Source organism: Lynx canadensis, chromosome A2, assembly GCF_007474595.2.
Source record: "Lynx canadensis isolate LIC74 chromosome A2, mLynCan4.pri.v2, whole genome shotgun sequence".
NCBI lineage: Eukaryota > Metazoa > Chordata > Mammalia > Carnivora > Felidae > Lynx > Lynx canadensis.
The window spans coordinates 163,747,758-163,772,186 of record NC_044304.2 but is presented as its reverse complement, the minus strand read 5'-3'; the positions used below and the strand labels follow the sequence as shown (position 1 = coordinate 163,772,186).

The 24,429-nt window shown below is 42.3% G+C and overlaps 1 protein-coding gene across 3 annotated transcripts in view; it reads right to left on the bottom strand.

Annotated features, from left to right (window-relative positions):
- Positions 1-9,020: 9,020 nt before the first annotated feature.
- GALNT11 (polypeptide N-acetylgalactosaminyltransferase 11) overlaps positions 9,021-24,429 on the bottom strand; it is a 44,778-nt gene continuing 29,369 nt past the window's right edge. For 2 of the 3 annotated variants that reach the window (XM_030308868.2, XM_030308869.1), the window contains exons 6-12: positions 23,392-23,641; positions 17,466-17,583; positions 16,031-16,183; positions 13,466-13,684; positions 11,892-11,996; positions 9,990-10,127; positions 9,021-9,778 (exon numbers count right to left, since the gene is read on the bottom strand). In XM_030308868.2, the coding sequence (XP_030164728.1) occupies positions 9,647-9,778; positions 9,990-10,127; positions 11,892-11,996; positions 13,466-13,684; positions 16,031-16,183; positions 17,466-17,583; positions 23,392-23,641 (1,115 nt within the window). In that variant the 3' untranslated portion in view covers positions 9,021-9,646. Of the gene's footprint in view, positions 9,779-9,989; positions 10,128-11,891; positions 11,997-13,465; positions 13,685-16,030; positions 16,184-17,465; positions 17,584-23,391; positions 23,642-24,429 lie in introns of those variants that run through there. The other variant, XM_030308870.1, reaches the window with a different exon arrangement.

Below are 24,429 nucleotides of genomic sequence, written 5' to 3'. Positions count from 1 at the left end.
TTGCCACGTTATCTTAGAGATTGTGAGGCTGCCTTTGAAAATGTCATCCTTGGGTTTGGCTTGCCTGACCGGTTGCTCTGATTGTACGTGGGCAGCAGCAGCCTTCTGGGCCCTTCCCCGGACCCCCAACCCCCGGGTCAGTGAGCGTTTCAGACATTTTTGTGGGTGGGTGCTGGCATCTGAGTGGGGCTTGTTTTGCGTTTCCCTCATGACCGTGATACGGAACACCTTTCTTATGCTGACCGCTCATCCATCTTTGGCAAATGGTCTATTCAGATATTTTGCACATTTTTAAGTCGGGTTGTCTTTTTTTTAACTCGAAGCACTGTTCATACACAGTGTGCTGCTTACCTTTCATTTTCTCAATGGAGTCTTGAGCAGAAGCTTTTAATTTCGATGAAGTCCAATTCATTAATCCTTTATGACCAGTTCGTTTAAAGAGTGAAGAAATCTTTACCTACCCTAAAGTCATGAAGACAGTCTTCAGTTTCCTCTAAAAGCATTATGGTTTTAGTTTTTCTGCTTAGATCTCTTGGCAATGAGTCACAGATCTACAACTCAGATTTCATTTTTTGTCCACAGGCATATGTAATTCAGCACCTTTGGTTACAAAGATTTTTCTTTCCCCAGTGTGAATTGTATTGGCTACTCTGCAGAAAATTGCCCATATTCATGGGAATCGATTTTTGTCCCACCCATCAACTCATTATCCATAAGCCAATATCGCCGTCAGTCTTGAATTGGTGCAAGTCCTCCAACCTCATTCTTTTCAAATTTATTCTTACAAACTTATTTTGGCCACTGTTACACCTGTGCATTTCCATGTAAATTTAAAATTAGATTGTGAACTTCTACAAAAGAAAGGCCTACTAGGATTGTAGGCATTTGGTAGATAAACTGTGGAGAATAAACATCATAACGATATTCTCTAGTCCATGAATATAGTATAGTTCTCTATTTAGGCTTTCTTTCAGCAGTGTTTTGTACATCATACAGATCTTATACTAAGTTTTCACATTTTTTATGCCTTTGTAATTACTATTATTTTCAATTTTGAACTGTTCATCGCTCTGTATGGAAGTACAATTCATTATTTACCTTTTATTTTGTGGTCCTAATAAACTCCCTTGCTGTATCTAGTAGTATTGTTGAAAACTCCCTATGATTTTCTAATTTTGACTATGACCTGCAAATAAAGACACTTCCTTCTTTTCTAATGAATGTACCTTTTATTAAATTACCTGCTTGCACTGGCTAAGGCCTTCATTATAGATGTTGAATAGAAGTCATAAAAGTACAGGAATCCTTGCCTTGTTCTGAATCTGGTCTTTTTTTTTTTCTTTTTTTTTTTTTTTTTTTTTTAAATATGAGACTACCTAGTTTTTTTGTACATGCCCTTTATCAGTTTGAGGACTTTTTCCTGCCATTACTAATTTGCTGATTGTAAATGGGTGTCGAATCCTGTCCCCCCAAATTTTTTTTCTGCAAGACCACATGCCTTTTCTTCTGTATTAACAAGATCATAAACTACATTGATTACCTACTGTTAAAGCAACCTTGTATTCCTGGGATAAACACATTTGTTCATAATCTGTCATCTTTTTTACATATTGTTGGACTTTACTTGCTAGAATAAGGGGATCTTGCTTCTGTATTCATGAAGGATATTGGTCTGTAGTCTTCCGGCATATTGCTTTTAAATGAACAGTTAAGCCTTGCTCATAATGTCAAAAATTTACAGAAGTTTTCCAGAAGAGGTTGTGTATTATAGATACAATTTTTTTCTCCATTGTTTGATAGAATTCATTGGTGAAACCATCTGTGCCTGGAGTTCTCTTTGTGGGAATGTTTTTAAACTAGAAGTTGAATTTATTTAACAGCTATAGGGCTGTTCAGGTTGTCTGTTTCTTCAGAGAAGCTGGATAACTTGTTTCCAGTAATCTGTTTTATTTAAGCCCATAAACCTGGTCATAATAACCCCTTATCTGAAAAATGGAGCAGAAAGGATTGAACACACAGCTCCCCCACCACCAGTCTTCCTTATCAGAGTGGTACCTTTGTTACAAGTGATTAGCCTACATCATTATCACCCAAAGTCCATGGTTTACATTAAGGTTCACTCTTGGTTTTGTGTATTTTACAGGTTTTGACTAATGTATAATGACTTGTATCCACCATTATAGTATCACACCTAATAGTTCTACTGCCCTAAAAATCCTCTGTGCTCTGTCTGTTCATCTCTCCCTCCCCTGACTCATGGCAACCACTGATCTTTTACTGTCTCCATGGTTTTGCCTTTTCCAGAATGTCATATAGTTGAAATCATACAATATGTAGCTTTTTCAGATTAGTTTCTTTCACTGAGTCATATACATTTAAGTTTCCTCCAGGCCTCTTTGTGGCTTGATAGTTAATTTCATTTTAGTGCTAAAGAACATTGTTTGGACGGACCACAGTTTATTTATCCACTCACCTACCGAAGGACATCTTGACAGCCTCCTTGTTTTGTTGGCAGTTAGGTCTAAAGCTGCTATAAAATCACGTGCAGGTTGTTGTATGGACGTAAGTTTCAACTCCGTTAGATAAATATCAAGAAGCTCGATGGCTGGATTGTATGGTAAGAGTATGTTTGGTTTTGTAAGAAACTGCCCAAATGACTTCAGAAGTGGCTATACCATTCCCACCAGCAATGGATGACAGTTCCTCATCCTTTTGAACATCCATAGAATCTCTAGTGAGGTTGCCACTCTCATTCCTGATGTGGATAATTCATGTCTTTTGTTGTTGGTTTGTGATTAGAGCGTTACCAGTTGTATTGATACTTTTTTAAAATTGAAGTTGACACACAATGTTATGTTAGTTGCAGGTATATAACATAGTGACCCAGACAAGTCTCTACATCATACTGTGCTCCCCACGTGTACCTCCGATCTGTCGCCATACAACGCTATTACAATACCACTGACTACGTTCCCTGTACTGTGCCTATCATCCTCGTGATTCATTCATTCCATAACTGAAAGCCTGTACTTCCCACACCCGATCACCCATTTTACCCATCGCCCCACCTCCCTCCTCTCTGGCAACCACCAGTTCTACGTTTTGTTTTGTTTTGATGGGTCTTTTTCTGCTTTGTTTATTCATTTTTATATTCCACATAAAGGTGAAATCATATGGTATTTCTTTCTCTGAAAGTTCACTTAGTTCACTTATTTAGTTCACTTAGCATAATACCCTCTAGGGACATCTACGTTGTGACAAATGGAAAGACCTCATTCTTTTTTATGACTGATACTCCATTGTATATACATAGTACACCACATCTTTACCCTTTCATCTACTGGTGGACACGTGGGCTGCTCCCAAATCTTGGCTATTATAGATAATACTGCAATAAATACAAGGGAGAATATTATCTGTTTGAATTTAGTTTCCCCCCCCCCCCAGGGTAAATATCTCCTAGTAGAATTACTAAGTCATATGGTATTTCTAATTTTAATATTTTGAGGAACCTCCATACTGTTTCCCAGAGCGGCTGCACCAGTTTGCATTCTCACCAAGTGTACAGGGGTCGTTTCTCTCCTTTTTCATCCTCCCCAACACTTACTTCTTGTCTGGTTTTAGCCACTCTGACAGGTAAAAGGTGATACCTCATTGTATTTTGATTTTCATTTCCCTGATGATGAATGATGTTGAGCACCTTTTCATATGTCTGTTGGCCATCGTTTTTGAAAGAATATCAGTTCAGATCTTCTGCCTTTTTTTTTTTTTTTTTTTTTTTGTATTCTCTACGCCCAACGTGGGGCTCAAACTCATGATCCTGAGATCAGGAGTCACATGATCTTCCAACTGAGCCAGCCAAGCACCCATCTCTGCCCATTTTATTCAGATTACTGTGTATGTATGTGCTCAGTTGTATATGTTTTCAGTATTTTGGTTATTACATATTTGGGCATACTTTGGATATTAACTCCTTGTCAGATATATCATTTGCAGGTATCTTCTGCCTTTCAGTAGGTTTATCGGTTTCCTTCGCTGTGCAGAAACTTTTTAATTTGGTATAGTCCCAATTGTTTATTTTGGTTTGGTTTCTCTTGACTCAGGAGACATCTGTAAATATGTTGCTAGGGTTGATGTCCAAGAGATTACTGCCTGGGTTTTCTTCTAGGAGTTTTATGGCTTTAGGTCTCCCATTTAGGTCTTTAATCCATTTTGAGTTGATTTTTATATATGGTATAAGGAAGTGTTTCATTCTTTTTCACATGGCTGTCCAGTTCTCCTAGTAGCATTTATTTGAAGAGACCGTCTTCTCCCCATTGTATATTGTCTTTGCTGTATATTAATTGACCATAGAAGCCTAGGTTTATTTATGGGCTCTTTTATTCTGTTCTGTTGATCTCTATTTCCTTTTTGTGCCACAACTACACTGTTTTGATAACTGTGGTTTTGCAGTGTATCTTGAACTCTGGGATTGTGATACCTTCAGCGTTGTTCTTCCTCAAAATTGCTTTAGCTATTTGGAGTCTTTTGTGCCTCCATACAAATTTTAGTATTTGTTTTAGTTCTGTGAAAAGTGCTAGTATTTTGCTAAGGATTGCAATGAATCTGTAAATTGCTTTGAGTAGTATGGACATTTTAACAACATTCTAATCCATGAGCATGGAGTATCTTTCCATTTGTTTCATTTCAATGATGTTCATAATCTGGCTTTTTCCCCCTATTTTTTTCTATTACATTCATTTCTGTTCTGACATTTAATATTTCTTCTACTTCTTTGCTCCTCTAATTTCCTTTTCTTTTTTTATTTTCCTAAAGTGGAAGCTTAAGTCATTGAATTTACGTCTTTATACTTTGCACAAGTTGAATTTGTATTAATTTATTGAGACTTAATATCCCAGAACATGACCTATCTTGGTAGATATTTCATGTGTACTTGAAAAGAAGGCATATTCTGTCTGGTCTTGTCAGGTGGCATGTTCCCTGTTAATTATATCCAGTTGGTGAACAGTATCATCAAGGTTTCTATATCCTACTGATTCTTTCTGTCTACTTATTTCAATTATTGGGGGTGTGTTGAAATCTTACTAGTTGGAATTAGGTCTCTCCTGGCAGTTATATCAGTTTCTGTGGCATGTACTTTGAAGTTCTGTTATTATTATCATCCCCTCTTAACGAATTGACCCCTTTATTACTATGAAATGACTCTATGCCTAGTAATGTGCTTTGCTCCAAAACCTGCTTCGTGTAATATTAATACAACTACGTCAGATGTCTTTCAATTAGTGTCCCACATGCATATACTTGACATTTGTGTCTTCATATTTAAAATGAGTTTCTTGTGGGCAGCGTACAGTTTAATCTGCCATCTTGCTGCTTCCTGTATGTACCATCTGGTCTTTGAAGTTGAATGACAAAAGATAAAATATAGAAATAGGATGTATTATTCTCCAACATGTTTCTAATATGGTGCTTTGTTGTTTAAGATTTAAAAAAAAGACCGAGAAAGTACCGTGTAAGACTGTGTCTCCTCTAAAATGTAATTTTGGTGAAAAAAACCCTCCCTTTATAGGTGGACATCTACAGTATGCAAAGATGCTTTCTAAATTTGTATTTGTTTCATCACGGTAAGCGTGCTCTGTAATCCTCACCACCTGTTTCAGCCACGCCCCATTCACCTCCCCTCTGGTAACCACCAGTGTGTTCTCTGTATTAAGAGTGCTTTGGGGTGCCTGGGTGGTTCAGTAGGTTGAACGTCCAGCTCTTGATTTCAGCTCAGGTCACGATCCCAGGGTTGTGGGACTGAGCCCTGCATCGGGCTCTGTGCTAAGTGTGGAGTCTGCTTCAGATCCTCTCTCTCCTTCTGCCCCTCTACCTCAACTTGCACTCTCTCTAAAGTAAAATTTTTTTTAATTAAAAAAGTGTTTGTCTTTTTCCTTTGCTCATTTGTTTCTTACATTCCACGTGAATGAGATCCATGGTATTTGTCTTTCTCTGACCAATTTCACTTAGCATTGTATTCTCTAGCTCCATCCATGTTGTTGCAAATGGCAAGATTTCATTCTTTTTGATGTCTGAATATTCCATATGTGTGTGTCTGTATATGTATGTGTACATGTAAACATATACACACACATCACATCTTCATTTATCAGTGGACACCTGGGCTACTTTCATAATTTGGCTATTGTGAATAATGCTGCAATAAACTTAGGGATGTGTGTGTCCCTTCAAATTAGTGCTTTTTATATTTTGGGGTAAATACCTAGTAGTGCGATTACCGGGCCATTAGGCAGTTCTATGTTTGATTTTCTGAGGACCCTCCGTACTGTTTTCCACAGTGGCTGCACCAACTTGCATTCCCACCAACAGTGCACGAGTGCTTTTCCCACACCCTGGCCAACACTTGTTTCTTATGTTTTTGGATTAGCCATTCTGTCAGGTGTGAGGTGATATCTCACTGTGGTTTTGGTTTGCATTTCTCCAATGAGTGATGTTGAGCATCTTTTCATGTGTCTGTTGGACATTTGGATGTCTTCTTTAGAAAAAAGTCTGTTCATGCCTTCTCATTTCTAATTCGATTGTTTTATGGATGTTGAGTTGTATCATCTTGGATACTGACCCTTTATTGGATATGACATTTATAAATATCTTCTCCATTCAGTAGGTTGCCTTTTTTTCTTTTGCTGTGCTGAAGACTTTTATTTTGATGTAGTCTCAATATTTTTACTTTTATTTCCCTTGCCTCAGGAAACCTATCTAGAAGAATATTGCTACGGCCAATGTCAGAGAAATTACTGTCTGTGGTCTCTTCAAGGATTTTTATAGTTTCAGTTCTCACAATTAGGTCTTTAATCCATTTTGACTTATTTGTGTGTGGTGTAAGAGTGGTCCACTTTCATTGTTTTGCCTGTAGCTGTCCAGTTTTCCCAACACCACTTGTGAAAGAGACTGTCTATATTCCTCCTTTGTCAAAGATTGACCATATAATTGTAGATTGATTTCTTTTTTTTTTTTATTCTATGCCACTGATCTGTGTCTCTTTTTATGCCAGTGCCGTACTATTTTAATTACTTGCACTTTGTATAGAACTTGAAATCTGGAACTGTGGTATCTTTTTGTTTTTCTTTTTCAAGATGCCTTGGCTATTTGAAGTCTTTTATGGATCCATACAAACTTTAGGATTGTTTGTTCTAGCTCTGCGAAAAATGCTGTTGGTATTTTGATAGGGATTGTGTTCAATTTGTAGATTGCTTTATGTAGTATAGACATTTGGTCATCTTGAATTTCTTTCAGTGTTTTGTAGTTTTCAGAGTGCAAGTCTTTCACCTCTTTCGTTATGTTTATTTCTAGATGTCTTTCGGGGGCGGTGCAATTGTAAATGGGATTTGTTAATTTCTTTCCGTTTCATTATTAGTGTATAGGAATGCAACCAATTTTTGTAGTTTGCTTTTGTATCCTGTGACTTTACTGACTTCACTTAACAGTTCTAGTAGTTTTGTGGTGGAGTCTTTTGGGTTTTCTACGTAGAGTGTCATATCATCTGCAAATAGTTTTACTTACCAATTTGGATGCCTTTTATGTTGTCTAATTACTGTGGCTAGGATTTCCAGTACTACAGGGAATAAAAGTGGTCAAGAGTGGACATCCTTGTCTTGATACTGGCTGTGGGTTTTTCCACATATGTCTTTATTACATTGATGCATGTTCCCTCTAGACCTACTTCGCACAGGGTTTTTATCACGAATGGATGTTTTACTTTGGTGCTTTTTCTGCATCTATTGAACATATGGTTTTAATCCTCTTATTGATGTGATGTATCACACTGATGGTTTTGCGAATATCGAACCCTCCTTGCATCCTGGGAATAAATCCCACTTGATCATGGTGTGGGATTTTTTAATGTATCATTGGATTTGGTTTGCTGATATTTGGTTGAGGAATTTTGCATCCATGTTGATCAGAGACCTTGGCCTACAGTTCTCTCTTTTGTGGTGTCTTTATCTGATTTTGGTATCAGCGTGATACTTCATAGAATGAATAGGATGGTTTTCCTTCCTCTATTTCTTGGAATAATTTGAGAAGAATAGGTATTTACTCTTTAAATGTTTGTTTTATAGGATTTACCTGTGAAGCCATCTGATCCTAAACTTTTGTTTCTTCGGCATTTTTTGATTACTGATTCAATTTCATGGAGGCTACATAACAATGAACGGGGTCAACCAAGAAATCAAAAAAAATCAAAAATTACATGTAAACAAATGAACATGAAAACACAACAGTCCAAAATCTTTGAGATGCAGCAAAAGCTTAGAGGGAAGTTATACCAATACAGGCCTATCTCAAGAAGCAAGAAAAATCTCAAACAACCTCAACGTACACCTAAAGAAGCCAGAAAAAGAATAAAAAAAACCCAAACCCAGCAAAAGGAAGGGAATAAGATTAGAGCAGAAATAAAACAAACAGCTCAGTGAAACCATGAGCTGGTTCTTCAAGATCAATAAAATTGATAAACCTCTAGCCAGATTCATAAAAAGAGGACCCAAATAAAGAAATTCACTAATGAAAGAGGAGAAACCACCACCAACGCCACAGAAATACAAACAACCGTAACATTATGAGAACCTACAGGCCAATAAATTAGACAACTCAGAAGAAATGGATAAAGGCAGGAATAGAAATTTTGAGCAGACCAGTTACCAGCAAAGAAATTGAATCAGTAATCTAAATTTATATTTCTAATTAAGATGTATCTTATGGGATCCTGACCTCTATATCCAACTGCCTATTTAACAACTCTTCCTGGATGATTCATAGGCAGCTTTAATGGAAACTATCCAAATTCACATTCAACATCAAATTCACAGAGTTCAAGCTAAGGGATGGGGCCACTCTTGGGGTCAGGGCCGCGACCTTGCTTATTGGTTCATCAGCTGAACCAGCTATCCTGCTCACCGTGTGACACGTACATAGCACCACACGGACCAGAGACCCCAACCCAAGAAGAGCAGACAAGTCGCAGGTAAATCATCAAAAGAACCCTTTATTTTAAATGTAGATAGTACCATAGTTCATCAAAATAATTTATAACAGTTAACTGCCTCTTAAATATATAATCTTATAAATGAGGCCTTCTGAAGTTAAAAGCAATGTGGATTCAGTCTGTTTAAAATTAAAGACACGATAATAGGAGTAAAAAAAAAAAAATCTGTTTCCTATGAAGTCCTTCTAAAAAAGGAAATCATGACAAGTTCCTGATCAGACAAACGCCATTCCATTATTCAAGGGATTAAAAAGAAGCATAAATAAAAGTTTGACATTTCTGTTCAATTTCCTGGGTTTGTCTTTCTGTACATACCTGACCCTTTATAGAGTTAAAATTGTACTCTAGTTTCTCACCATAAGCAAGAAATTCCTTAGCAGCTCAGAAATGATGTTAATGTCTTGGTAAGACATACTTCCTCACTCCCTTGATGACCACTCTGGGCTCCAGTCTCTAGTGTATCTGCTGTCCCACCTTCTCAAAAATGGTTCTACTTAACTGGGAAATCAGTTCAGGGATTTTCTTGTACCAGCAACTTCTCAGGCCTCACGCCTTACAGAGGAGGCCGACGCTGATGGATTACCATATTCCGGCACAGCAGCCACTTTAACCTTCCAAACGCCACCACTGTGCAGAGGAGCCGTCACAGATCGCCATGGCGACGTAGCCTTTGTGACTCAGTGGGTCGACTGCTCTCAGACACTGTCCAACCGACACCTGGTACAGCCGGTTACTCCTCTGAAAACAAGGCAGCAAGAACACATCACCAGTTAGCTGCTTTACCCGAAGAGACGTACTGCCAGAACGGGGCAAAGTCCCAGAGATCCAGAAGCCAGGTGAGACATCCACGATCGTTTACTTACGCAGGGGCACCCCATCTGTCACGCTCCCTCCCTCAGCCCCTTCTGTCTCCTCGCACCCCCCCACCCTCACTAAGCCACCTCCTCACCCCAAAGGTCCACTGCTGGGACCCTCCCGACCCGTGGCACTTCATGAGTCGGGGTGGGTCCGACGAGCGAGTTTCTGACACATCCAGGCAAAGGAGATTATTTAAAACCAACTCGTGCTCTTCGTTATAAATCCAGACCTAAAGAAGAAAACAAAAGATCACAACTCCAAGGTCTGCTCTGGATTTTCAAATTCAGCCCGCACAACAGGTCACGCGTATGTGGAAGAAGAACGGCGTTGTCCCGTGCGGTCTCATAAAGCAGGGAAAGACCAGTGAACCCGGGTCACGTGGAGGCAGCGTCAGCGCAGCTATCTGAAAATGGAATGTGCGGACGGACACGGGAGAAGGAAGTTCAATCCCAGGAAGAAACAGTGGTTCCGTTTTGTTAACTGGCCAAATTAACTGAAGATGGCAGACCTTTTCCAATCCTAGGATTTCACAGTTACACGGCGCCCTTCCTTCCTGGACGGCATGAGCACAGGAGGAGCCCCGCGAGCCCACAGCGTGGCCTCCTGCGGACAGAGGCCTCTACTGGGCTGTGCCCGCGCGCAGGAGCCGGTCCATCTCGTGGCCCTGTGGAAAATGGCACTCTGATCCCAGACCATGATGCCATTGGGACTGAGGTGACGATTTCACCTGAGGGCCTGGAAGCAGGGTTTTCTTCAGATGTGCAGATCCTTCAGGATCGTCTTCTTTATGGTCTCTCACGTTATTTTCAGGAACAAAGGCCTAAAGATTGGCTGGACTGGGTAAGTGCGATGAGTAAGTTATTCTCCGACCTGCACCATCACTAAGTCCAAAAGGAATATATTTTCTTCTCTGAATAGTTGTACTCAATTAGTGTTCCTACCTCTAAGCCCAAAATGTACGTGTGCTATTAACACGAAGCATTCTATAAGTGCAACTTTCTGCCACGATGCTGATGTTTTATAATCTGTGTCGTCCAACATGGGAGCCACATGTGGCTGGTGTGACTTAATTTTACTTCATTTTAATTAAAGAGCTACATGTGGCTCCTGGATACAGTATTAGTACAAATCTGTGATGTCATCCTGCTGTGACCTAACCCCCTGAAGCATCACTGTAATTAAAGACTTCAGTGTCCACAACCCTGATACCCACACACAGCATAAAACCCCTTTTAAATCCCGTTTTCCGGTGTGTACGACATCTTGGGAGAGTGTACATGAGCTCTCCTAGAAATGAAAGGTCTTGCGTGAACTTTCAAAGGGCACATGCTATCTAAAAAGCCCGATATCCTTTTGGTCTTGAGTGACGCCATCCCTGCCACTCAAGTGGACAAGAAAGTCACTTCCCTGTGACCCATCTTGAGTGCGGCAGTCTTGAGACTGACTCTAAGACTATATTAGCCTGTTACCAGATCCAGAACAGCTTGAAATGACCGTTCCAAACTGACATAAGTCTTCGGCTTATTTTTAGGTCCACTTCAATACCACTGAAAGGGCGCACAAACAGATTATGCGAATGACACAAAGGATACTCTGTTGTGGTTTCCCTGAGGCACTACTAAAACGCAGGGAGATTGGATTTCAGAGACAACACTACAGACCCATCCACCGCAGAGCTAATGTCCTCGCCCAGAAGGCAGGCGCGCTGCCTCGGCCCCTTCTGACCTTCACACACTTCTGTTTATCCTGTGTAACTGCAACGTACGAATAACGTTCCCGACGGTGACCGAGGGTAGGAAAAACGTACAACGGAGACAAAAATAGTTACATTACGTGATCTCTAAAGTCATTCCCAACTCCAACCATCTCATTTAAGAAAAGTCAGATTAAAATCTTCACGTCCACCCCTCCCTCCTCAGGCGTGACCTCGGGCAAGTTCCCTTCTGGGAAGGACACCTTCCAAGGACTGGCTGAGCCCAGAGCCATCGCTCACCTGACCGGGGTCACTGTAGTCACACGCTTTAAGCACCACCAGGCCTCCTTTCTGACTCGGGCGGCCCTGGGCCACCAGACACTTGTTGGTCTGGAGGTGATAGAGCTGTAAAAGGAGAGATCACTCTTGTCAGAAGATGCCTTAGATGCTAGATAAGGAGGTTTTAGATGAAATGCGAATCGATTACTCCAAAGGTATGAATTTCAAAGGTCCTAAGAAAATAAGCATTTTTTTATTCCTTAATTCTAGCTTCAGTACATAAGGGTGTCACGGTAGACTTTTAAGGTTAAAGGCAGTTTTAACAGTATATGCAGGCAATGCCAAGTAGAAATTCTAAAAATATAGGTTTACTAATCTATTCTAGGGGAGGAAGGAAATTAAAACCTCTCTGCCCTCAAGAACCTTCAAATGAAATCAAGGAAATAAGACTAAAGGTACCGACCAGACAGCACGTAACTGAACGAAATATACAGGCTAAACTGGAGGGAGACACAGATCGGGAACAGCACAGGGGAGACCCAGAAAAGCAGCAAAGAGTATGCAGTTTGGGTAAAGGGCTACAACTACACGGGCATACGCTGTGTTTTTACTTTAAAAACAAAAGGTGGTTTTGTTTTCATAAAGAGGACAAGGGGAAAGCTCTAGGCTTACTTTAGCCACTGAGGAACAGTAGGCATCACGAAAGATCCCGACAAGTGCCTTCTTCTGAACACAAAAGAAGAGAAAACTGTGCAACAGAGTAGCTACACTTTCAGAAAGCAAATTCTAAGAAATGATTCAGGAAAAAGGTATGACTTTACGGCTAGACCCCTAAACTTTAAAAGTGATGTAAAACCGTGAAGAAATTCCTTAAGAAATAAAAGAGAACGGGGGCGCCTGGGTGGCTCAGTCAGTTAAGCATCCGACTTCGGCCCAGGTCATGATCTCACAGTTCGTGAGTTCAAGCCCCGCGTCGGGCTCTGTGCTGACAGCTCAGAGCCTGGAGCCCGCTTCGGATTCTGGGTCTCCCACTCTCCCTCTCTGGCCCTTCCCTGCTTGCTGTCTCTCTCTCTCAAAAAAGGGAGGAAGGAAAAAGAACTTCAAAAGAAACGTGGCCGCTCATGGGTGTTCCTGCGCAGCACATGGGTCCTTACACACTGGGTGTGAACTGGAGGGACGCGCCCCATCTCTCACTTGCTCTCCTGAGTCAGTTCCCGAGCTGCGGCCACAGAGCAGAGTGCGACCCCATTTCTCCTTTTCTTTTCTTTTGGGACCGGACTCTGCCCAGGGAGCTTTACGCTCTCCTGTGGCTTTTATTTGCATATCGCATAGTCACATTGACGTCCACCCTCTCGGCAGCTAGCCTATCACTTTGAGAATCGTGTGCTCCTGAATGCTGGCAGGTCAAGGGTGTTAATGGTAACAGTGAAGACAGGAACATTCCTAAGGTCTCACTCCGAGCGGAGGAAGCTCCCACAGAAAGAATGCAATGGAAGCAAGCTAACGTCTATCGCTAAAATGATACTTTCAGTCTAAAATGTCATTTGTCTTCTCATACAACTTTGAATAAAACACTGATAAGATTACTTCCTTACCCTTCCACGCTGAAGGACTTTGGGACGTTTTGGCCCTCTGTTGATAAAAATGGGTTGCTGGGGTTTGGCATTGGGCCCAGATATCTGCATCTCTGGGTAAATGTTATCCAAATACCATTTAAATGATTTACAGCCCAACTTCCTCCTCAGTTCAACACGCTCACTGATGTTTCCGTAAGTTTTGGTCCTCAGGTCAGGTCTTAAGGAAAAATACTGCTCCTGAATTTTAAAAAGAAAAACGAAAAATAAGGGAATGGCCTTTTTGTTTAAAATTAAGTAGTATCAATTGTACCTGAGTCTTAAAGAGCCGAAGTATTTTTCACGCTGGTGTTTTCTTCACGTTGCCAGAAGATGTCAACATGAAGTTACCGATTAGGTCCGTCGTTGATGGGGAGACATTTTAAACTCTAGGAAACGTCCGAACCTCAGAATTGGCAACGCATGTAAAAATGTGATCCCAGAATCAAGGAAGCTGCACATGAGGGGGCAGTTCTCCGACTCTGTCAGGACTATGATCTTAACGATTAGCAAAGACTCTGGGGAGGTTCGTGTGAGTTACATCTGCTCGTGTTTACCAGGAGAGACGTGAAAACATTTGTCAACTCTTTAAAAATAACTCATTACCTATGAACATAAACATGCTTTGAACAAGAAATTTAGTGAGAACAGTAACATTGCTTTACAGTTTTGCAAATCTTTTTAATGTCTGGCTAGAAAGAAGTCAGCTGAATTCTCAATTCTGCATTCAACCTGTTATTATATGTTGTCTGGTTAAATACATTTTTAAAAATAGGAGCATGTGAAAACATATAGTTTGAGATGGAAGGAGTATTTTAATAGCATTTTCAGAGAATTATGGCTATTCTTTTCTGATATTATACCAGAACTCTAGCCCTTCACATTCCACATCGTAGCTAACCTTTAAATTGTATCATTGAGCTTTCCTACTGTTGGGTTAAAATCTGCTGTCTTGCTCTGTGACTGGATCTTTTACCCACCCAAGATCTGCTTCCGCTGGGTTGTGAAGTTCTTTCAAATAATGACAAATTTCAGTATTAAGAATTATATTCATAAATATTCCTAATCTCCTCAGAAAAGCGTTTAAGTATCGGAAGCGAGTAAGCTCATAGGGGTGGATACAAGTTCTCCAAAACTGTAATTTTTCACCTGAAAGCTTGAATTTTATCATTGGCAACAAATGCTGTCTAAGTGAGAGGGTCAGTTGGTTCATTTTTGAGACTACCTGCCAAATATCCAAACAGAAATAACCATGGTTTGTGAGTCACTCTTTTCTCCATTTATGTAAAAGTGATCAGTCCAGCTCACAAGTCGAACAGCTGCACACGTTTTTCCTTGCCACAAGCACGGTGCTTCGGTGTGCAGTGAAAAGCGCTCTGTCCGCCACGTCTCGGCACTCCGAGCTTGCCAAGATTTAGTGGAATTTTTTGCACCACTCCACCGTTCCTGCACCATCGGCGCAACGCCGACACGGTGAAAGGGGCAAGTCCTGTATTAATCTGACTGTGAAAACAGCTTCGGCCCAGCATCCTCCTAGGAGGGCAGCCGGGATCTGGGTGGGTCTGAGGGCCGCCAGGAGACAGTATGACTCCAAGCTGGTGACCGTGGAGAAGGAGCTCAGAGTCTAGAAGAGGGACAAGGGAGGAGACACGCGGTGTGATAGAGGCGTGACCAGGAGCCCGCACTTCCGGTCCCAAGCGGTGATCTGCTTGGTTCTCATTACCCCCACAGCACGTACCTCCATACCCCAAATGCACGGTGTCGTCACTGTGCATTCCCTCCTTCGTCACTGACTCCCCCAAACCTAACACGGAGCCTGGTACGGAGTAGATGCTCAAACGCCTGTTTATAAACAACTGTATGCAAGTATTCACAGCAGCACTTTTCACAACTCATGAAAGGATAAAACGTGGTGTCTTCGGCCAGGGAGTATTACTGGATTACAAAGAATGAAGTACCGGCACGTGGTGCGGTACGGATGAACCGGAAAACACCACGCTGAATAGGATGGTCACAAAAGGCCGTGTCCTGTAGGGTTCCATTTGTAGGAAGTGTCCAGAACAGGCACGTCCAGAGAGTCAGGGGGCAGATTAGTGGTTGTCTAGGGCTGTGGGAGATCAAGGGGTGATAAAATGGTTTGTGAATTATTCCTCAGTAAAGCTGTGACCAAGGAAATAATCATCACAGGGTGTGCACAGCGGAAGAGAAAGTGGGAGGTCCGATCCTGCATGCACAGAGTCGAACGGGGAAGTGGCAGGACCGGCACACGAACCCCAAGGGGCAAAGAGAAGGAGTCACAGGAGAGGAACAAAGACACTGAAGAGAACACTTCTTCTGGTGTCGGCCGAATCTCCTTTTTCAGGGTGGTCACTTGGAAAATTAAAAGAAGAGTCACAACAGAAAACGAGAGAGAAAAGAAATGTAGGGAGAGAAGGCCCCATGGTTGTCCCAACAGAAATGCGCCAGAATGAAAAGGCAGGTAACCAGAGCCGCCTGCAGACGCACAGCCGCCCAGCCGACCCCTCCGACCAAACAACGTAACCTCACCTTGTATTCATCCAACCAGACATGTGCCAGCCGCAAGGAGTTGTGGGTCATGGTGTCCTGGCCTTCAGGAGAGCCATACGGTCGCCTTTTTCGGAAAATGTGTCCGACTCTAGAGCACGGGATGATGAAGAGTTTACCTCCACACATCCAGATCTGGTCGGGGCAAAATATGTATTAATAGTTGCCTGCAACTGCTATGAAATCAATGTATGCATTTTCATGAAATTATCAGATAGGTGTTCATGCAACTTTGCAAGATGTCTTACAGAACTGTCAAAGAGTACCTTGAAAAACATGTCTTTATGACTAAGAAGACACTAAATTCTAAAATGATGTAATATTCTTTTACTACCGTGTGTCTAAAATCACACTTACCATACACTTTGCTGTTTTAACAGATCAAGGAACTTGATCCTCAGGACTTAGGGAGAGAATGCTTACTGGCGGGTCCCCTTTCAGTTTACTGGTACTTTAATAACATGTATATACACACAAATAATGAAAGATACAGAATAACTCCAGGTTAAGATTCAAAAGATCTTAGTTCTGGTCTAAATTTTGCCCTTGATTATCTGGGTATTTTAGTTTTTGTGGGACTCCATTAGTTTATCTCCAAAGTAAGAAGACTGAATTAATGATATGTTATTCCTTTCATGTTTAAAATTCTAAAGATTATGTAGGAAAAACTGCCTTTTAAAAACATCCTGGTCAATACGTTGCAGAAAGACAAAAGGACACATGCACACGTACTATCTGGATGGGGATCCTGCCGTGGGGACATCTGCAAGTTCGGAAGTCTGCGTGCTCGCCCTTGCCCTCGTTCTGTCCTTCGCAAAGACTGCCTTGACCCCACCTCCTCCAGTTCCCTGAGCCCCAGACCCCAACTATACCATCATCTCTCCAACTTCAGCAGTTGGAGAGGAGGACTGATTATGAAAAATGAATTCCTTCCTCAGGTTGCAGGTAGTTGTATGTATGAGGCCTCCCACTAGCTACTTCTGAAAGTGGAATGCAGAGCTATTATCAGTACTTTTCCTGGGAGATCTGGGGTGAACCAGGATGGTCTTAGCCAATCAGGGAAATCTGATCACGCTATATATATATATATATATATATATTAGGGTAGTAAATAAGGTTAGCAAATAAGATTAATAAACTGGCAACAAAACTCTAGATTAAATGCACATTTAGACATCTGAAATCATACCCATTCATCACAGCCTTCCCTTCTGAATTCTTATAAAATAAGGCTGCTTAAAAGCTTTCCACACCTTGAGTGGATATTCTCCAGATCACAGATTACGATAAAGTAGCATTCATTAAGGACAATTTGTTAACAAAGGTAATCAAAGAGAATTTACAGAAAATATGGGATTGTAGATGAAAATTATATTCTACTGTACACAGAGTTAATAACTAGACGTGAAAAAATTACCCGAAATGATATTTCTAAATTTTCTCCTCCCCAGATATCCATGCCACTGTCATACTGTCCAAGTTCATTGAAATAGTGTCTGTTCATGGCAAACAATCCTCCAGCCATTGTCGGTGACCTAGAAAAGGAAATAATTTCTGTACCAATTCTACAGACTCAATTAACTACTGTCTTTGTCTTAAAAAATTCAGTGTGCCTTTGGAACATCACTAACAAAAACAAGATGAACTATTATGAAGTGTTTTATCTAACATCAGGGAATGAGCTGGGCCACATAACTGAATTTTCTAGATTGCCAATGATATATACTACATATCTGGCAAATGAAGGCTGCTTTTCTAGGCAACAAAAGTACTTTTGAAATTATAACCACTGTTATTAGAAATACACCTGAAGTGAATTCATTCCTTCTGACAGGCTCACAGAGCCACCGGGATAAAAACCGGACTCCAGGGCCTGCCGGGGGAGACCAGACAAACTGATCAAAGGGCTTAGGCCAGTAGCTCTCAAATAGGACGATTTGTCCCCAGACATTCCATTAATGTCCGGAGACATTTTTAGCTGTCACAATGGGACGTGTGTGTGTGTGTGTGTGTGTGTGTGTGTGTGTGTGTGTGTCAGGGGCGGATTTCTACTGGCATCGGATGGGCTGAAACCAGGTATGCTGCCAGAGTTCCTAAAACGCACAACAGAGCACCCATCACACGGAAGTCTCTGGGACTTCCCAAAACGTCAATACTGTCAGGACTGAGAAACTGAATGAGAGACTCTGAAGGAGGCTGGCCCTCAGAGAGACTCCTGCCCGCTTTCCAGCTGCGTCACTTCCGGTAACGGGGTTAAGGTGATGGCGGATTCTAGCATCCCAAGCTGCCTGCCTGAAGTGAAGTAAAGTCTCTCTGCAGGGGGAAAACCGTCCCAGGTAGGAATGTGTTTCCATAATTTTTCATGACTAGGTCTCTCACCAAACAAAAATAAGCAACCAAACAAACCACCAGGCAATCAGGAAGATTAATCACATCAAAGAAAAACAAGAGAAACAATCTACATCAGAGACAGATGTTCAGGGTTTTTTTTCTCTTTTAAAGTTTCTTTTAATGTTTATTTTTGAGACCGAGAGGACAGAACATGAAGGGGGAGGGTCAGAGAGACAGGGAGACACAGAATCCGAAACAAGCTCCAGGCCCCGAGCTGTCAGCACAGAGCCTGACATGAGGCTCGAACCCACAAACCGTGAGATCGTGACCTGAGCCGAAGTTGGACGCTCAACCGACTGAGCCACCCAGGCGCCCCTGTGTAGGGGTTTCGAATAATGTGATTCTCAGGCAGAGACTTTAAAATAACTGCTCAATACATTCAAGGGTAAAAGAATGCAGAATTTGGCAGGTGGATAGACACAGTCAAAAAAGAAACCAAACTTAGGCATATCTGAAAACGCTTCTGACCAAGAGAAGAAATTCCTGTGTCACTAAGACTTTGTCACTAAGACTGCCGCTGGCTTCTCACCACAAACAGCAGAGGCCACACGTTCTTGAGTAACCCCTTCAAAGTCCTAAAACAATCTATCCACCGACCTAGAACTGGGCACCCCATACAGTTACACCTCCAAGTACCGGTGGAATGAACACATTCTTACAAAAAGACAGGAGTAATCACCAGAAGGTCTGACCAAAGAAAGTACATTTAAAATGAAAATAATCCCAGGTGGGAGTTTGCAGATGGAGACAGAATAAAGAGTAACATAAAAAGGGAAATACATAGGCATGTAAATAATGGTCACATAAAAAACGTCTTATACAGTTAAAATACACACACACACACACACACACACACACACACACTTTTCAACAATATAACGAGGGGTATAAACTGGAGAATGAATATTCTGAGATCCCTGCATTGTTTGAAATACCAATTTATGTCACACTTTGATAAATCAAGGATGTATGGTATCCTCTCTGGGGTAGTCACTAAAAGAACAGTATGTAAGAATGTATAACATCTAATAACAGGGTGGCAGCTGGGAACAGAATAATAAAAAATCCAAACTCAAGACCAAAAGAAAGAGAACAGGAAAAAAAAAAAAAAAAAAACAGATAGAATGCAAATAGTAGCACTGTAATCATAAACACAAAATACAAGTAATATTGAATGCAAGCAACTAAATTAAAGGAAGTTTTTCATGCTGGTTCAACAACAAATCATAATATGGAAAAGCAACTACACGCTGCTTACAAGGGACACATCTAAATATAAGACCCCAGAAAGACTGACAACAAAAGGGAAGTTACACAATGTAAATATTAATCAAAACAAAGCTACAACAGTCATATTAATGTCACACTATAATGCAAAAGTTTTACTATTCTGAAAGTCTGGAACAAATGGGTTTCATTTACCAGAAGATTTAATAATTCTAAATGTTCATACATCCATTAAGACAGGCTCAAAATATATGAAGAAAACATATAAAGAACTACAAGGAGAAATAAATATACAATTGTAGTGGGAAACTTTAATATGCCATATATTTTTTTTTTCAGTTTACTCATTTATTTTGAGAGAGACAAAGAGCACAAGCAGAAGGGCAGAGAGAGAGACACGGAGAGAAAATCTCAAGTAGGCTCCACACTGTCAGCACAGAGCCCCATGTGGGGCTCAAACTCATGACCTGAGCTGAAATCAAGAGCTGGATGCTTAACCAACTGAGCTACCCAGGCGCCCCATAATATACCACATTTAAAAACCGATATAACATGTAAATTAAAAAATAAAAGTATAACAACCCTCATCACAGTGGGCACTGTGTAATGTACAGGATTGTTGAATTACTAAGCTGTGCACCTGAAACTAATATAATACTATATGTCAGCTACACTTCCATAAATTTTTTTAAACAAAGTATGCAATATTTGAATAATACAATAAACTTGACCAAACTAATACAGAATCCCATTTTTAACAACCAGAGAAAACATTTTCCAGGCACACAAGAAACATTTACAAAATTTACTCATGCACTTAACCATAAAGCAAATCTCATCAATTTTCAAAGAGTTAAAATACAGAATAGTTTTTGACCACGGTGTAATTAAGCCAGGAATATACAATTACAAAACCCACATATGTCTGGAAAATAATAAATGTAGTGCTAAATAACCTATGGGGCAGAGAAGACCTCATGATGAAAATATTTTAAAGTGAATGGTAAAAAATGATATGTCATAATTTGCCAAACCTGTAAGAAAGTTTATCATCTTAAATACATGTATTAGAAAAGGAAAAGGGATGACAATTTTAAATCTAAACATCCAACCTAAGCAGCTTGCAACCCTGGTATCATAAAAGTGCAACAGCTCACGTTAGAAAGGGGAAGAAACTGGGGGAAAGTGGCACAAGGAGAAAGGGTCCTGATGTCCTTGCTGCACAAGGAGGAGTGTCAGGTGATGCTCTCAAAGTGAGCAAGTGACAGCTTTCTCCAAGCAATACAGTAACAAAAACCACACTCCACAGCCGGGCGACAGAGAAGGCACTGAACGTAAATGAGCGGAATCTTCGCTCTTCCCACAGAAAAGGATCTAAGTCAGTCTGACAGTGAAGACAGGAGTACGTTCATCCATCGTCTAGAGTTAAAGAAGCAAGAAACAGAAGACCCAAAATAAAAATAGTTACAGGAACTGGCCTCTGGGGAGAAGGACCGGGAAGAGAGAGGAAAGGGTCGTCAGCCACTCTTCATTCTAAGTGTACTATTTTGTTACTGAATACACGTCTTTGATGAGAAGTATTTAAAAAAGGGGGGGGATGCACCTGGGTGGCTCAGCCGGTGAAGCGTCCGACTTGGGCTCAGGTCATGATCTCGCGGTTCGTGAGTTCGAGCCCCGCGTCGGGCTCTGTGCTGGCAGCTCGGAGCCTGCAGCCTGCTTGGGATTCTGTCTCCCTCTCTCTCTGTCCCTCCCCCGCTCATACTCTGTCTCTCTCTCTATATCATAATTAAATAAACATTAAAAAAATCTTTTTTAAAGTATTAAAAAAAAAAAACCGACGAAAACCAATGCTGATAAAGAGGATGAAACAGGCAAAAACTGGCAAGTGCACCAACACTGAGGACACACGGCAGCCGGGGCTCCGTCGTCTCGCTCTGCGCAAGCTTCACCTTCTCCCAAAGAACAGCACGGACAGTCCGAAAGGACAGGACAAGGCGGAGGGACCACTACCGTGTGCCTCCGACCACAGGACGTGAGGTTGCAGAGACCGGAAACACTGAGGGACGTCCCCAGACGCAGCCCTGCTCCTGACAGAGGGGAGGGTGGGTCGCACCTACCCCTGGGCTCACTGAAATCAGCAAGACATGGACCAGACTGTCATGCAAAGCCTGAGGGACAAGACGACCACACTCTGCCACAAGACCGCGCCAGGCCCCTGGAGCCGGCCAAGGTCTCCCCTCCATCATGTGGGTCAGATGACAGCAAGCTGGCAAGCATCCAAAGGCCAGCTGAGGAGCCACCGGCACTCTAGTCCCTTGGGTGTGGGGCACACAGGTTCTACTAAAGGCAGAAGCGAGTCAGGCCTCCAAGCAGGCGATCCCACTCTTGTACACCAGCAGCCATGGATAACAACACTGGTAACCGCACCGTCTGTGACATTAAAACAAGTGAAAACCACCAACCTCCCCATCGCTGGCAAACTGGATAAATAGGTTATGACATAGTAACAGAACGTGACCGCTTGCACTGCTGTATAAAGTACAGCTACACACTGCGACACACAGGAATTTAAAAAAAAAATTTTTTTAATGTTTATTTTTGACAGAGAGAGAGGCAGAGCATGAGCAGGGGAAGGGCAGAGAGAGAGAGAGAGAGAGAGAGAGAGAGAGAGACACGCAGAATCTGAAACAGGCTCCAGGCTCCGAGCTGTCAGCACAGAGCCCGACGCGGGGCTCGAACCCACAGACCGCAAGATCATGACCTGAGCCGAAGTCGGATGCTCAACCGACTGAGCCACCCACGAGCCCCCACACAGGAATTTTTTCAAGCAATGTTGAGCAAAAGAAGCAAGACAAAATGAGTCCAATGGCTTCATTTTATACGAAGCCCCTGAACAGGCAAATCACTACACTGTACTGTTCACGGGCGCACACAGACGTGGTGAAAGTAAAGGAAAGCGAGGAAATGATTACCAGGGACCAGGTCAGGGTGATGACCCATCTAGGGGCGGGGGCTGTGGACCAGAACAAGAGTCCAGAGGGCAGCCAGCTGCTGTCCGTGGACCCGGGTGACAGCACAGGCGTTCAGATCACAGCCATTCATTAAGTCGTGTGCACAGTACGCCTATTTGTGTGTGTACTTCTTACCTACGCCATCTTTCCACAGGAAGAAAACCCAAACTGTAGGTCCAAAGACATTAAAAAGCAGAAACCCAGACAAACCTCTAAAGTCTACACGAGAAATTTATAACAGAAAACAAGGAATAACATATAAGCAGATGTGTAATACTGAGAATATGAAGGGGAACTGGAAACAATTCACACGCTGCGACCTACGACGGTGCAGCAGGAATCCACCCTAAAGATCCTAATTACAGAAACGGCTTCTACGGCTAACGCTCTTCCCAGCGCCACACACACGAGCAGAGACCCGAAGGCAAGTAGACGACACAGGGAACTGCAATAATCAACGTGCAAACGGGCGCGCCGCTCGAGTGTGCCACACGGTTACGCCCAGGACTGCCGATCCTACTCGTCTGCCTTGCTAGGTTGGAAACCCTAAGCCACCCATCTTCCCTTAGCAGCGGGCGCCACGTATGAAATTCGGGAAGCACTCGAGTTTGTAACGCTTCTGCTCCCTGCAAAGAAGGGATTACCTTTAAAATATTTTTTCCTCTTTGGAAGAAGCGCCGATAGGAGTTTTCGAATCTGCAGAAGGAGTCTCACCTGATGGGTGCGGTGGCTCCTTCCGGTCCCCCGAGCTCAGAAAGGGGCACGAGGTCCCACTTGAAGTGCAGCCCCCAGTTGAACCCTCCGCGCACGACGGGGGACGAGCTGTAGGCGAGCGTGTCCGCACTGATGATGTCAATGACGGGGCACACGACGGTCCGCGGGTCCTCCCGGATGGCGGCCAGCAGGGGCTGCAGCCACAGCACGTTCACCTCGCAGTGGCTGTCCAGGAACACCAGGACCTCTCCTGAGGGGGCAAACGACAGGCGGCCGCTTGGAGCGTGCGACGTGCAATACAACCGGCCGCCCTCCAGCCCCACAGCTACACCCGTCCTCTGCTGCAGGTGGGGGGAGGAGCTGGTCGCGAGCCGGGCCTGAAGCCACTGCTGTGAGTGTGGAACGCGTGCAAACACACTCACTCTGCTCGGTGACGAGATTCCAAGTCTCACGGGACCAATTCTGTTCTCCGGACAGAAAGGTAAGGAGTGTGGTGCAAGGACAGTGGCCCTTTGTGTGTGGATGTTTTTATTACAATTACTGAAATCAAACTACCTCTAAACGTAGGGTACATTTCCTTGCCTCAGTCAACGGAGGACAGGGAACGTATTTTCACTGGTGACTCGGAAACGTGACTGCAATTATCAGTGACTGCCACGACAGTGACACGGGCTCCCTTCTCCCTTGAGGTCGCCACTCAGCTGCCACATTCTCATTCCTGTTTGTTTCCCGTCTTTCCAATTCCCCAACCTTGTTGGCTGAAGTGGCCCTCATGAGCCGATGGGGTAGCCTTTCTTCTAGTTAGTAAAATAAAAACCATAAAGATTTTTATCCTGCATTTTTAACTTGATGCAAGAGGCATACAGGGAACGTAGGAGATGTCGCTACGAGGGAATGTCCCCCACCCCCAAAGTTCCAGAATTCTCAAATTACCTTCATGGTTTTGTTTGTTTGTTTTTTGGCCTTATCCATGCAACTACCTGCAATATTATATATATAACATCTTAAAACTGATTCATTTAACTTAAATAAATTTTA